At 40.9% G+C, this 14,359-nt stretch overlaps 1 protein-coding gene across 1 annotated transcript in view; it reads left to right on the top strand.

Moving 5' to 3' along the window:
- Positions 1–13,784, top strand: part of Retreg1 (reticulophagy regulator 1) — a 132,977-nt gene extending 119,193 nt beyond the window's left edge. Inside the window, exons 4-9 of the mRNA XM_059276065.1 lie at positions 6,441–6,567; positions 8,727–8,811; positions 10,261–10,398; positions 11,748–11,812; positions 12,054–12,180; positions 13,222–13,784. Of these exons, the coding sequence (XP_059132048.1) occupies positions 6,441–6,567; positions 8,727–8,811; positions 10,261–10,398; positions 11,748–11,812; positions 12,054–12,180; positions 13,222–13,691 (1,012 nt within the window). The 3' untranslated portion in view covers positions 13,692–13,784. The remainder of the gene's footprint in view (positions 1–6,440; positions 6,568–8,726; positions 8,812–10,260; positions 10,399–11,747; positions 11,813–12,053; positions 12,181–13,221) is intronic.
- Positions 13,785–14,359: the final 575 nt, after the last annotated feature.

The following is a 14,359-nucleotide window of genomic DNA, read 5'->3' as shown; positions in this document are numbered from 1 at the left end:
TCAACCTATTGACTGACCTTGAGTTTGTGTGGCCCTTTGGGAGCCTGCTTGTAAACATCACCCACAGGACCAGGGCAGCGCTTTACTCAGAGATAAGTCTTCTTGGGTTTTGAGCCAAGACCCAATTGGGCACTCCATCAATGACTGTGGATTTGAATTTTTTCTAGTCGCATTGGTGTCATGAGGAGTCCTTTTGGCACAGACACCCTTCTTTCTGGACCTTCCTTACAGCCCTTTTACGGTGTCTGAGGTCCTCACAGGTGTAGCCGTCAATCAATTAGCTGAAAATTTCAGGGGATCCCCCTGCAGACCTACTGAGTACCCTGCCTCCTGTATAGCATTCTATTCACCCTGTCTTTGGCCTGCAAACTCTACCTCTCGGATCAATTCAAGGAGGTGGCAGATCCCATCTGGGTGGCTCCTCTCTGCTCTGGGGCCCGGAAACTCTTTAATGCAGGAGAGCTGGGCAATATTAAGATTCTTTGTTCTTCATGTCACTCTCCTCCTTTGCCTAATGCCCAGAAAAGGGAGTAAATACCATCTCTCTCTCTCTCTCTCTCTCTCTCTCTCTCTCTCTCTCTCTCTCTCTCTCTCTCTCTGTGTGTGTGTGTGTGTGTGTGTGTGTATGAGATAGAAATTCAACATAATTTGCTCACAATGACTCAGGATAAGAATCATGTGGCTCAGAAGTACCTGAGAACTTTATCCATGCAAATTTCTCAGCTTTTCCCCAAAGTGCTCATTCAGGATCTTCTCCAGTGAAGGCCAGGCCCTTTTCAGGAGCTTGGGTCCAGACTCACCCATTGCAGAACTCTGAAGGGTGGACCTCAGCACAGCTTGCGTTTACTAGCTGTAGTCTACCAAAGAAGGCCATTGGCTTCAATTCTTTCAGGGCAAAGCTCCTTCCTGTTGATAAAGGGGCTGCTTGTCCAAGGAGCCATCTTACTATGTTTACAGGGGAAGCCATAAATTCTTCAGCTGTTGACAAAGGACTTTGAGGCTAAGGGTTCATCAGTAACTTGCTTATTTTGCTTGTAGAATGTCACTTGTGCAAGAACACCAGAGTATTTTCTTTTGAAGGAAAACTTAGGCAAATGGCATTGAGCCATTATTTTTTTTTCTTTTGTGAGAGGAAGATTTGCAGGTTCTAGGGCCAAGCCTCTTTGGAAGCTGGTGTGGCTTCGAGGGGACAGGGATCTGTGGACTGACTTAAACAGCTACAACTAACGCATGGGGAACATGGGGAACTGAGGCGGGGAGGAACCGGGGGTGGCGCTTCAGTGGACCTTCGCTGTGGCTGCACTGTGCCACTGGCTTACTGGGTTGAGGAACACAAGACACTGGGAGAGAGGGAGAACCCACGAGGAACATCGCTTTCCTCTGAACCTGGAGTTTGCATGTCCTGAGATACTAACACTGGTGGTCACTAAATTCCCTCCCTTGGAGGAGCCTTCATCATAGATGGCACATAGTCTTTGGTTAAGAACTTGGTAACATCTCAAACCACTTTGAAGGCTAAAGTGCATTCCACTTCCCTATATGGTAGCTGGGCCGTGCCTTGCGTATCCATCAGTTCCAAGGACCGTGATGAGACGGCCACAGGAAGGATGTTTCTAGTATTCACAGAGATGATTTCTCTGTTGTATGTTCCCCAGGCTTTCTAAGAAAACCTAGAGTTCTGTGATGGAGCAACTGTGTGCGCAGACGTCACTTGTACTAAACAACCACCAGCGCCATGCACGGGTCTTAGTTTCCGCTGAGTACTGGATTCTGCACATGCTCTGCTTTCCTGGAAAGGGTTGATCTTGCATGAACCCACACTGGTGTTGGTCAATCACAGCTCTTTCCTCTTCATTCCTGGAAGTGGGGAAACAAGGAACGTTCCTTTTTCTCCATAACATGTTATTTTTTATTTATTTATTTTTCAAGGATAGCACTGAATTTATTTGTCATTGAAGAGTCACACTGTTGAAGGAGAACTAACTGTATTGGAAACCAGGAATCTTGTTCTTAGGTCTTGACTCTGTCTCTAAATGGGTGAGACAACTTGAGTAGGTTTTAATGTTTGTCTTCTATAACATGAAAGGATATGAAACACTGACATTATGTCTGACTTCATTCCAAACTGTATAATTCTCTGTTACCCACTCAAACCATGGTGACATCAGTTAATGGCTGACTGACTTGGAGAGTGTAGAGATGTGTGTTCCTATAATAGTCACTGTCTAATTTGTTTTTAAAATCTGATTTTTATGTGTATGGGTGTTTTTCCTGTATTATATCTGTGGACCACATGCATGCCTGGCGCCTGTGAAGATCAGAAGAGGTAGTTGATCCCTAGAACTGGAATTTACAGATGGTTGTGAGCTGCCATGTGGGTGCTGGGAACCAAACTTGAGTCCTCTGAAAGAGCAGCAAGTGCTCCTAACTGCTAAGCAATCTCTCCAGCTCCTCACTACATAGTTTTTAAACAATAAACTCCAGTGATCAATTCTTTTGGGTCCATGTCTCATACAAAATATGTTTCTTCATCTCTGAATTCAGATTTTCTATTCAAGTCCTATCAAATTTTATTTGGTACAATATGAACATTTATTCTTGTCTCCAACATTGATTGCCTTTTCCCAAAATCATTTGGTTAGATAATATTTTGAAGCTGTATGCAATGAATTTCTGTTTGGGCATATAACAATTCAATTGTCAATAAGAATTCCTTGTTATGCTAATATCAATGTTGGAAACAAAGGGACGTGCTGTTTAAAAATGTCACATGCGACTTTCTTAAAATGGAGAAATTCAGTGGCTTCACAGATCAGTGATAATCTGTTACAAGGTAGATATTTTATTCCCAGAAAATGATGTAATCTGTAGACAGAGTGAGAGAAACAATAACATAGAGATCCAAGCTTTAGAAATATGAGTGTGTTCATCATAACGAAAGGCACAAAGGGGAAACTTCACCATATTTCATTGAAAATACGAACAAATTAACAGATTATTTCCACTTGAAGTCCATCAAAAAGACCCTTAACATGATCTCTGTAGTGTTAATTTAGCATTATATGAGGCCAGAGGTTCATTTTCAACATCAGGGCATTACTTAATAAAAGATATAATGTCATCCTAGAGACATGAATCCTAAAGGCAGACAGCATTCTGGCATCTGAACAAAGTAATGTCAATTTGAAAATGATTTTTCATGTTTTTACTCAACAGAAATATTATCATTACTTCACAAGTAAATAAATGAGGAAAAAGCTAGAAACATTTGTATTTAGGCAGTAATATATAAAACAGGACCTTAAGTGAGAAAATTATTCATGAAATAAAATTGACATTTTAGAAATAGAAATACATTTTAGTATAAAAGTTTGAAAAAAAAGTGCTATATATATGCCTATACAGACACACATGTGCACATGTGTATGTGTAGTTTTCGTTAGCCACAGTATGTTGGTTTTCACATCTCCGTGGCTCAAGTCGAGAAGCAGCCTGTGATCAGGACCTAAGTATCTCCCACCTGGCTGGCTCATATCACAGTCTTTGCTTCATCCTCTTCCTGAAGTAACCGCCGATTTTATTTGAAAAATTCCAATTCCATGTATTTGTTCATTGTATTGAAGGGAAGCGCGTGTGTGCATGCAGTGGGCATGTAAAGTCAGAGGACAGCTTGTGGGAATCAGTTCTCCTCTTTACCATTGAGGTCCCAGCAATTGACCTCACATCACGAGGCTTAGCAGAAGGTGCTCAACCTGCTGAGCCATCTCACCAGTTGCTTAAGTAACCTGTTCATCCCACCACACTGCATGTATTCTTCTGGGATTTTCTTCTATTGATATTATCATTATGAAGTTGATACACGAACTCAATGAATTCAACTCATTCACTTTCCCTGCTGTTTTATCTCCGATTGATTGAATGAACGCGACTCACCTTAGTTCCTCATTCTCCTGATGAAAGTATATTTTAAATCTGATTGAAATAACAAAATGTTCATCTCATTTTCGTCTTTAAAGACTAATGCTCAAATCATTCTGTTATGTCTGTGACTGACTTGGTGGAACTATATTTGCTGAACAGTTCAACTATATTTTTAAATACAGATAGTATAGAAAAACAGAAATGAAAATGTGTGTTTGTCATCAGCATAGTCCCATTGAGCTGAGGAGTGGTCTAGGCTGTGCCAGTAGCAACAAATCTGCCATAACTGATAAAATAACCCCAACTTAACAAGCTTGCATTTCTTCATCCATGCTGATTTTGCTCTCTTGTGTAAAATCTTACCCCATTAAGCAGACATACTGGTAGGATTTTCTTATAGTTAATGGCTTCTTTGCCATGTACTGAGTGTTCTTATAACAGGGCTGGAGTCATTAACCAGGTGTGCAGACCTGGTGTATGATTTGCTCCCTGATGAAAACAGGCCTGCTCGCTGGCTCAAATGAAAGGACACACAAACTATTTCCCCGAAGTCAGACATCCCCACACGTTCATTGCTCAGGACATGCAAGAAGTCAGTTGGCAGATGTCTGCCTGGTGGAAGAGCCTCAGCTCAGGCAACGGACATTTTCGGGATTATCTGGCAGAACATCAGTTGAGGCAAAGAGAAAGGAACATGGAACATGCCCTTCTCCTTTCAGTACTCTGGCATTCATTTACACTTAGGTTTTAATTAATTGATTGAGACAATGGGGACTGAAGCTAGGGCCTTGTACTTGGGAGGTAATCATTTCACCACTGACTCATCTATAACTCTAGCTCTTGGGTGTGCATGTGTGCACTCTAACCCCCCACTTTTGCTGCCATATATGTGTGTGTGTGTGTGTGTGTGTGTGTGTGTGTGTGTGTGTGTGTGTGTGTGGAGAGAGAGAGAGAGAGAGAGAGAGAGAGAGACAGACAGGGTCTAGGCTGGCCTTAAATTTACTCTTTAGCCCAGATAGGCCATTGGCTTGAAATTCTCCTGCCTCAGCCTCCTGGTTAGCTGGGATTACAGGCCTGTATCACCAGGGCCAGCAAACCTTATATTAAAATTTTTTTAATTAATTGAAAAATTGACTTACTCTTAAGTGTTAACAAAACATGTATATTCTGTTATTCTATATGTACATAATTTCCCTGTAGCTGAGCACACCAAGAGCCAAGGTCATTTTGCTTTGGGGCCACTGGGGTTGAATCCAGGTATCAGCCTTGTTCTGAAACCCTTCCATGACAGTTCACTAATGCCTTCTGCTGGGGTCTTCAATGAATTTGTTTTTTATATGCCCGTGACTCTGTGATGGCACAGCCATGGCAGGAGGACATTCCCTCTCAAATAAGGAATTTGAGACGATTTACCAGAACTTGCATTTTCATGAGTTAGGATTGTGAAAGTATGTTTTAAGAGATTGATGCCACTGTCATGTCATAGAATGGTGGAATTCGCACATATCTTCCCTCTGTAGTGTTTCTAGTGCTCAGGTCACTGAGATTCTTGTGGGAAAACCAGGGCAAGGGCATGGCACTTTGCCAGCCTCCGTGCCACACTCAGCACATTCGGGATGAAAAGATACTTCAGGAAAAGAGGGAGCATTGGGCTGCTGAGATGCCTCAGCAGATAGAGACGTTGATGCAAAACCCCTCCCAACCTGGGACCAATCCTTAGAATCCACTTGAAGATGGGAAGAGAGAACACACTTCACACTTTGAGCCCTGACTTCCCCTTCCACTCCATGGCATGTTTACCCACACATATAACACAGCATGAGCATGTGTAGGCCCATGCATACTAATTTTGTTTCAAAATTAAAAGGGGGTGTTGTTGTTGTAAGACACCATCAAATTAACAGTTTTTCTAGAGTTGGCCAAACTGCCACGTATATTGAAAACACATTGTTTGTATTATTAGTAATGATCTGTAGGTATTCCTACTTCTTTAAACGTGCTGTGGATTGAAGTTTTCAACAAGAGCTTCAGGGCCCAGCATGAGCTGTGGCTCCTCCTCATGACTTTATCCATGGCTTTTCTCCATGGCTTTTCTCCGGTTCACTTGACCACCCTGAGGCTAGACAGGGTAGCGCTTTAACCTTTTCCCATCCTAGGGTTTCTACATATACTAGGCTGTTCTGTAGTCAACAGTTGGGGTAAAGTGCTAATTAATTCCAGATCTGAGCTGAAAAATGAAAACATGCCCCAGAGCTCCAGCCCTGTCCTCCTCAATGTTCCCCATGTTGTGTGATCAGATAATTAACTGTATAGCTTGTTGTTTCTCTTGGTTGTTGATTCTTTTGAGTTGGGTATCTGACTGGTTTAGCCCTCTGAACTCAGAGCGTAATGAAGCCAACGGTAATCTTCAATAAATATTTGTTGAAGCCATTAGTGTTCAGTATCCGATAAACACTGTTGTGGTTGTTGCTGAAGTTCAATTCCATTCTCTCTCTCTCTCTCTTTCTCTCTCTTTTCAGCTGGGAGGTTATCAATTCCAAGCCAGATGAAAGACCCAGACTGAGCCACTGCATTGCAGAATCATGGATGAATTTCAGCATATTTCTTCAAGAAATGTCTCTTTTTAAACAGCAGAGCCCGGGCAAGGCAAGTTTGGAAATACTCAGTGTATCGTGGGGACAAATGAGGTGACGTGTTTTAGCTGGCAAAGACTCTCTAATTTAAACATACTATAGCATAGGAGCTGGCCTCATCAAGACTCAGACATGGTCACATGTGAAACTCTTAAGCATTTATATTTTGTAGATATTGATTTAGCTCATTACTAGAAGGAATTGTGATTGGGCTTTGCCATACTTAAAACCAAAAAAGAATGGAAAGGGGTGTTACTAAGAACTTTGTCATCTGTGGTCTAATTCTGAAACCAAAGGCAGTTGAGATAAGCATGTAGTCCTTTTAGGGTTTCAGAGATAATTTAGTCTCACTTGCAATCTCAAAATGTAGAGATTCTGGTTTGGTTTATTTTAAGGAAACTTGCCAAATGTGGTGGATCACAGTGATCCCAACACTTTGGTAGGTAGGAGGATCATGACTTCAAGGTTAGCCTGGGCTGCACTGCAAGATGCCTATCCTGAAATGAGAGAGAATGAAGACCCACACAAGCTTTGGCAGAAACATTCATTGTGCTCACACAACTGGAATAAGGGGTTTTTTTTTTTTTTGTTTCTTTCTTTTTTCTTTTCTTCTTCTTTTTTTTTTTTTTTGGTTGTTGTTGCTATTTTTTTTTTTTTTCTGATGAAGATAAAAACCCACTCAGGGAAGAGTCTCAAGTGATGAAAGAGATTGTGTGGAGAAGTGCATACTGGAAGACTGGGGTCTGTGGCTTCATTTGAGTAGGAGGCAGGGCCATCAACAGAGCTTGCTGCTTCCTGCACTGCTTTTAAGATTAAATTATCCACCACTAGTGCTAAAATATCAGCATTAAGCCCTCCCTGTGCTGTGTACGGGCAGTCTCATCACTTCACCAGGGTTAATAGAACAGCCCCTGGGAACATGTGCACATTGAACTGGCAATGCTTGTATTTGTAAGGATTTCTTTAACCACAAACAGTCAGTGTTAGAATTGATCTACATGAGGGGCTTGACAGATTTTAGTACTTCTTTGACCAACATGCCATGATCTATGGACTTTTAGAAGTACATAGAAGCTTCTGAGCTTGAAATGCCGGCTTTGGATTACATTCATGTGCCCCCAGTCCATTAGTTAAAGATGATAATGCTACAAAACATAGGAGATAACAAATCCCGTTGCAAAGCCAACTTCTGGGGGTATGGCTATGTCTTTATTGCCTCATTTTTTCCTTCAACTCCTGACATTTCTTCATTTCTAGAATTCCATATGCTTTCAAGGGCCCATGCTTTTTCTGAATTTGACTCTTAATTTTGTCTCATGTTTTTACCCATACTCTCTGTTAGCCAAATGGAATGAAATACCCATTTACCTGAAATTTAGAGTCCTTGTTCTTTCCCTTAATCAGTCCTTGGCCAGAGATATATGTCTCTTCCTATTCTTTGAAAGCCCCTCCATGAATTTGCTTGGCAGTTTAATTCAGCACCTCTATTTAAAATAATACATAAAATTAGATAGTTTATGAGTAGAGTGTGAAAAGCAAGTGAAGACTTAAAACTGTCTTGATGTTTCTTGTGTGTGAATCAGTACAGTTTTCTATAGATTGTCTTAAAATTTCTTTCTTATTGACAGAGAGAAGGAAAAGAATTAGATATCACTGCAGAAGTTCCATTTCATTAGCATTTAGTTTTGAAGTAATCTAGATGTGGGCGGATACAGTTAGGAAGGATTATGATGTTCACAGATTGATGCCAGAGGTTTCCCAGCAGAACAAATGACATCAGATTCATATAGGTACTCTTATCGAATGTTTTGACCTGTCTGTGGATTTCAGTGGTTCTGTGGTAGTAGTTTGAAGTACAGATTTACTTAGGAGGCTGAGTAAAAGTTGTTCCTGGGACGTGTAACTATTTGAGTCTTTGGCACCAGGCAGTGATACATCAACAGGCCTGAGTAAGTGAACTTGTCATTCTTAGCGACAGAATTAGCTCTCCTGCCTGCAAATGAATTACAATGAAGTGTTAAAATGCTTCTTTAGTGTTCCTAAGTACAAAGAGTGCTGTTCAAGGAACGTGTGACATATATAATAGAACACGTATAGATACATATCAAGCAGGTGTTCTACAGTGTCTTGCTGTTTTGCGTAACTGACCCATGCTATTTCTATTACTTCTAGTTTTGTCTCCTGGTCTGCAGTGTGTGCACATTTTTTACAATCTTGGGAAGTTACATTCCTGGAGTCATACTCAGCTATCTACTGTGTAAGTATAGCAGTACACTTTGCTTCTTGGTGTGATGCATATGGCATCACTCGTGCTTATCAGATCTTCTGTAGTTTAGAAGAGAAAAGGTGTGCTCTGAATTACCAAACAGGTCGTCCAATACATGACATTTCTCGAGACAGTTAGATGTAAACAGTTGGAAGAACAGATGCAAAATGCAGGATCATTAAAAATAATGTGAAATTATATCACTGACTGTATAACTGAGCAGTATGCCCCACTCTGCACATATACCACACTTTTACCTTTATGCATGTTCTGTGGCACCAGAGATAAAATCACAACGAGATACCACTGTATCTTTGTCAGAAATGTCAAGTAAGAAATGATATAGAACAACCTGAATTCTCTCTTGTTAGTGGTAGGTAGATAGGTAGAATGGGGCGGTCGTTTCAGAAAACGGTATGGCTGGCTGTCCCACAATTAAGTATTTACCCAAGAACATTCAAAGTAATAGTGAAAAAGTAGATCAGTGGTTGCTGGGGATGAGTTGGGTAGGGTTGGGGAGAAGCAAGAGACAGAGAGGAAGGATTAATAAAGACACGAGGATATTTGCTTGCAGTAAACTTTACTTTCTTGATTGTGTCAAGGACTCTTAGTTGTTTACATGTCAGGACTTATCAAATTGTGTACTTTATGTGTAATTTGTTATATGTGAATTATAACCCTGAAAAAAAATCTTCAAATTAAACACTCTGCTTTTCCTCAAATACACGAAAATCTGATGCCGTTACCTGAGTTTCACTGGGCTCTAAAGATAACTGAGTAGGAGAGGACATGACCCAACAGCACTGAAGCTACAGTGCGGCCAGTGTGGCTCTCAGCCTTTCTCTTGTCCTCCTAACGCATGACACACCTAGCCGATGGTTGGAGCTCACATTCAGTCTTCCAAACAGAACTTGGAGTACTTACTTGATCTGCATTATGTAGGAAATAAATAAGAGAAGTTCTGGGAGAGGAGAAATGGGAGCAAGACATTCCTTAGCTGGTTTGTGCTAAGCTAGACTACAAGCCCAGCAACCCCATGTAACACCATCCCAGTATCACTGAGAAGAAGCTAACAATAGGAAATGATTTCCACATGGTAAATGGCAATAATATACGTAGGTAATAGTTTAGTTGAGACAAGTGGCTATCTTAAATTTTCAGGGTAGAGAAGTAAGGCGGAAAAAAAAAATCAACCTAATTCCAAGTGTAAAAACAATAGCTGTGAGTATAGGGTGTGTGTGTGTGTGTGTGTGTGTGTGTGTGTGTGTGTGTGTGTGTATTTTCATCATAGAGTAAGAATAGAGAACTTACTTGATGGAGGGATTACCCTAAGAACAGTGTTACTATTTTTCCCATGAATTAAACAGTGTCCTGTAAAATACTAAAATATAAGCACTCAAAATGAACACTACCTGTATTATTTTCTTCTTTCTATTCCAGTACTGTTTGCTTTTTTGTGTCCGCTGTTTAAATGTAACGATATTGGACAAAAAATATACAGCAAAATCAAGTCCATTCTATTGAAACTAGATTTTGGAATCGGAGAATATATTAACCAGAAGAAACGTGAGAGAGCTGGTAGGTCAAGTTTGAATATTGGTTCTACGTGTGAATGAGGCTTTTGCTCAGGGGTGCTGTAAAAGCTAACCCCCAAAGTGTGATCTGTGTGATTTTTTTTCTTCTTCTTCTTCTAGAGGCTTTGATTCTTTTCTCAAACATAACGTTGAGTCAATTGAGTTTTAATATATATATATATATATATATATATATATATATATATATATATATATTGTGCATGTTCCTAATGACCGAGAAGGTGTGATTTTGAGGGTGAGAGGTGGTGGTGGTGGTGGTGGGGGACACTGCTGCAAAAGTGTCTGCTGGATGGGACACAGCAGTCACAGTCACGAACTCAGTTAAGTAGAGGTACCAGCACAAGAAATGCACAAGTCTGTGCCTGTCAGCATTTCATCCTGGAAGGGAGAGGAGCTCCTGAGCTCGCACTCTGCTCTGAGGTACGAGGGACAGGTAACAGTGGCTGTGGGAAGGCTGTCACTCTCTGCCGTAGTGTGACACTGGTACGTTGCCCATGTTTCCGGACATAACCTCCCACCCATGCTCATCCAGGCAACCCTACTTACACTCAGGGTCACACACGATGACGACAAGAAAGGAGGAAGGAGACCAGGGGAGAAGAAGGGCTTCAGCAGGAGGATGGGGAGGAGACAGGGTGACAGGGAGGGGAAGGATTCAAATCCATTGTACACATACATGAAACTGTCACAGAACGAAAGCATACATAAATCACAAAATACACACATTGCAGGGGAAGGAGAAAGGGCCTCAGCAACTGTTCTGTTGTTTGTGATGCACTTTATTTTATTTGGGTTGGATTACTGAAAATGTGAGGGATAAAGGGAAGTGTGGGAGCCATGTAAAAGCGGAATAAATTAGTAAGGGAAAGCAAAGGATGGTTCCAGTGTGATTTCTTTCTATCTATCTATCTATCTATCTATCTATCTATCTATCTATCTATCTATCTATCTATCAATCATTGTCTATCCATGGCTTTAGAGTTTCTCAGACTATAGTATGCACCAGAATGACCTGGAGGCAGCATAGAGTATGGGCTCCTCCTCTTGACTCAGGAGGTCTAGGACAGCAGCCGGGAGTCTGTATTGCCACAGGATCCCCAGGGCTGTTGCTGCTGCTGCTGCTGCTGCTGGGTGCTATGAGAACACTGATGCCCACCGTTTCCCCTGGAAAACAAATGTTTGCAAATATGTGAAGCTTCTTCAGTAGAAACAATTATAGAGGAGGGCTAGAATATATGGCTGGTTGTGAGGAGAATATATGTTAAAATAAATGCACTATATTCTAAGCTTGAAAGGAACCTAAATGCTTCCTCCTTTTTCCCCCCTCAACAGAAGCAGATAAAGAAAAAAGTCACAAAGATGACAGTGAATTAGACTTTTCAGCTCTCTGTCCTAAGGTATTTTTGGTTAATTTGTTTCTGTGTGGTTTGGCCATTTATTTACAGAAAGTAAAATAATTGTCCTAACAGATTTATATATAACATGGGTTATCCTGTTTTACAAGATGGTTGGATAATCTCAAAGGAAAGTGCTCATTACTTTTTTTTTTAAATTTTAAAATTTAGGGGGTTAGTGTGGACTCTTTTTTAAAGAGTTTTTTTCAGTTTAAAATGTGCTGTGGTATTTCTGTTGACACAGATTAGCCTCACGGTTGCTGCCAAAGAGTTATCTGTGTCAGACACAGATGTGTCAGAAGTCTCTTGGACTGATAATGGGACCTTCAACCTTTCAGAAGGGTACACTCCACAGACAGACACTTCTGATGGTAAGCTGATGTCCCTGGATTCTCTTACTTTGATTGGTATTGAATACATGCAACACTACTCAAATTCTGTCAACCACTGAATGGATAAATAAAATGTGGACTATTTGTACAATGGAATATTAGTGGATTAAAAAGTGAATGAAGTACTGATATGTACTGTAGCATGTGTGAACCTCGAAAACACTGACATCATTCCTATGGCATGATCATATCTATCCTCTTTGTCTTAAGATAGTTACCGTCTTCAGGGAAGGTAGAATTATGATGATGAACAGTATATTAGTTACTTTACCCATTGCTATGGCAAAGACCCAATAAAAGCAACTCAGAAAAGACTTGATTTGAGCTCAGAGCTTAGGGGTAAAGCCCGTCAAGGTGGGGAAATCATGGTGGTGAGTGCTCCTCTAGCTGCAGTAGTAAGAACATGAGGCAGCTGGTCACATTGTTTCCTCATTTTCTGGTCTTTTTATTCAGTCCAGGGCCTTAGTTCATGGGATGGTGCTGACCACATTCAGGGTGGGTCTTCCTTCCTAGTTATACCTCTCTGGAAACATCTTCACTGACATGCCCAGAGGTGTGTCTCCTAGGTAATCATAAGTCCAATCAAATCGGCAATGAAGAATATCAGAAACTTTTAAACTTTAGTTAAAGCCCATACATAGCTCATACATACTAAGCGAAGTTGATTGTCCTTGCATACATGATTTCATGCAATAGGAAAGCCAAAGATACAGAAGAACGTATAGTGTTTGTTTATTTGCCTCTGGAGAGATGATTCTGGTAGACCGAGGAAAAGGTAATTTTAGACAGCTTTTTTTTTTTTTTTTTTTCGAGGCAGGATTTCTCTGTGTAGCTTTGGTGCCTGTCCTGGAACTCACTCTGTAGACCAGGCTGGCCTCAAACTCACAGAGATCCGCCTTGCTCTGCCTCCCAAGTGCTGGGATTAAAGGCATGCGCCACCACCGCTCGGCTCTTTAGACAGCTCTTAACTTCAAGTTTCTTCTGGCCCTTATGCGTGAATCTCTGTTACACATTTTACAGATCTTGACCGGCCCAGTGAGGAGGTTTTCTCTCGAGATCTTTCAGGTTTTCCATCTCTGGAAAATGGCACGGGAACAAATGATGAAGATGAGCTCAGCCTGGGCTTACCTGCCGAGCTCAAGAGAAAAAAGCAACAGTTGGACGGTGGTCCCAGACCAAGCAAAGATGGGCAGTCAGCAGCCGGCCTCTCCCTTCACTTGATGAGCAACCTGGCTGGGGACGTCATCACAGCCGCCATGACGGCCGCTATCAAAGATCAGCTAGAAGGGGTCCAGCAGGCATTTGCTCCGGCCGCACCCACTGTAGGAGAGGACACGGACACCGAGGAAGGGGATGATTTTGAACTCCTTGACCAGGCAGAGCTAGATCAAATTGAGAGCGAACTGGGACTCACACAAGACCAAAATGAAGAAGCACAGCACAGTAGGAAGTCTGCAGGCTTCCTTTCAAATCTACTTGGAGGCCATTAATCTGGGAATCAGCTTGCAGCAAAGCACAGATGAACCACCCAAAAATTTCAGACAAGCAGGGAAAAAACAAACAAACATACACACACACACACACACACACACACACAAAAAAAAACCAGAAAAAAAAATGGAATTGTAAGCTTTAATTACTTTAGATTTTTTTGTTTTCTTTTCCCTTCTGTAGTGAGTTGGATATGTATCAGCTGATAATGATAGACTGACATTTCTGATAGCTATTTTTATGTAATAAGCATGGAAATGAACTTTATAGTTGCATATATACATACTGTGGAGTCATAAGTGAATAAGGGTTGTTTTTAAAGAGAAGAGAAAAAAACCCCACCAAAACCCATCAAACTTAAGATATTTCTATAAGTATTCTTTTTCTTTATAATTTTCAAGCATGCAGAGATGTATCATAACTTGCTGAAAAGTAACCATTGTGAACAAATGTTGTATCAGCTCCCATACTGCTCATTCTTGGAAGTAGTTTTTCAAAACCTTGTTAGATTTTAATGAAAAAGGGGGAAATTATTGAAATGTTTGTAGTTGAAGGGCTTGGGAAATGCTATCAAAATTAATTTTCTAAGAAAAACTTTTAAAGTAAGTGCTACCTATAGCCTGAAATATTTCCATGGTTTTTCTACAGCTGTAGACTTAGGCTTTAC

Source organism: Peromyscus eremicus, chromosome 11 (assembly GCF_949786415.1).
Source record: "Peromyscus eremicus chromosome 11, PerEre_H2_v1, whole genome shotgun sequence".
In the NCBI taxonomy this organism is placed as follows: Eukaryota; Metazoa; Chordata; class Mammalia; order Rodentia; family Cricetidae; genus Peromyscus; species Peromyscus eremicus.
Note: the sequence above shows the minus strand (reverse complement) of the source record. Positions and strands in the feature narration are given on the sequence as shown.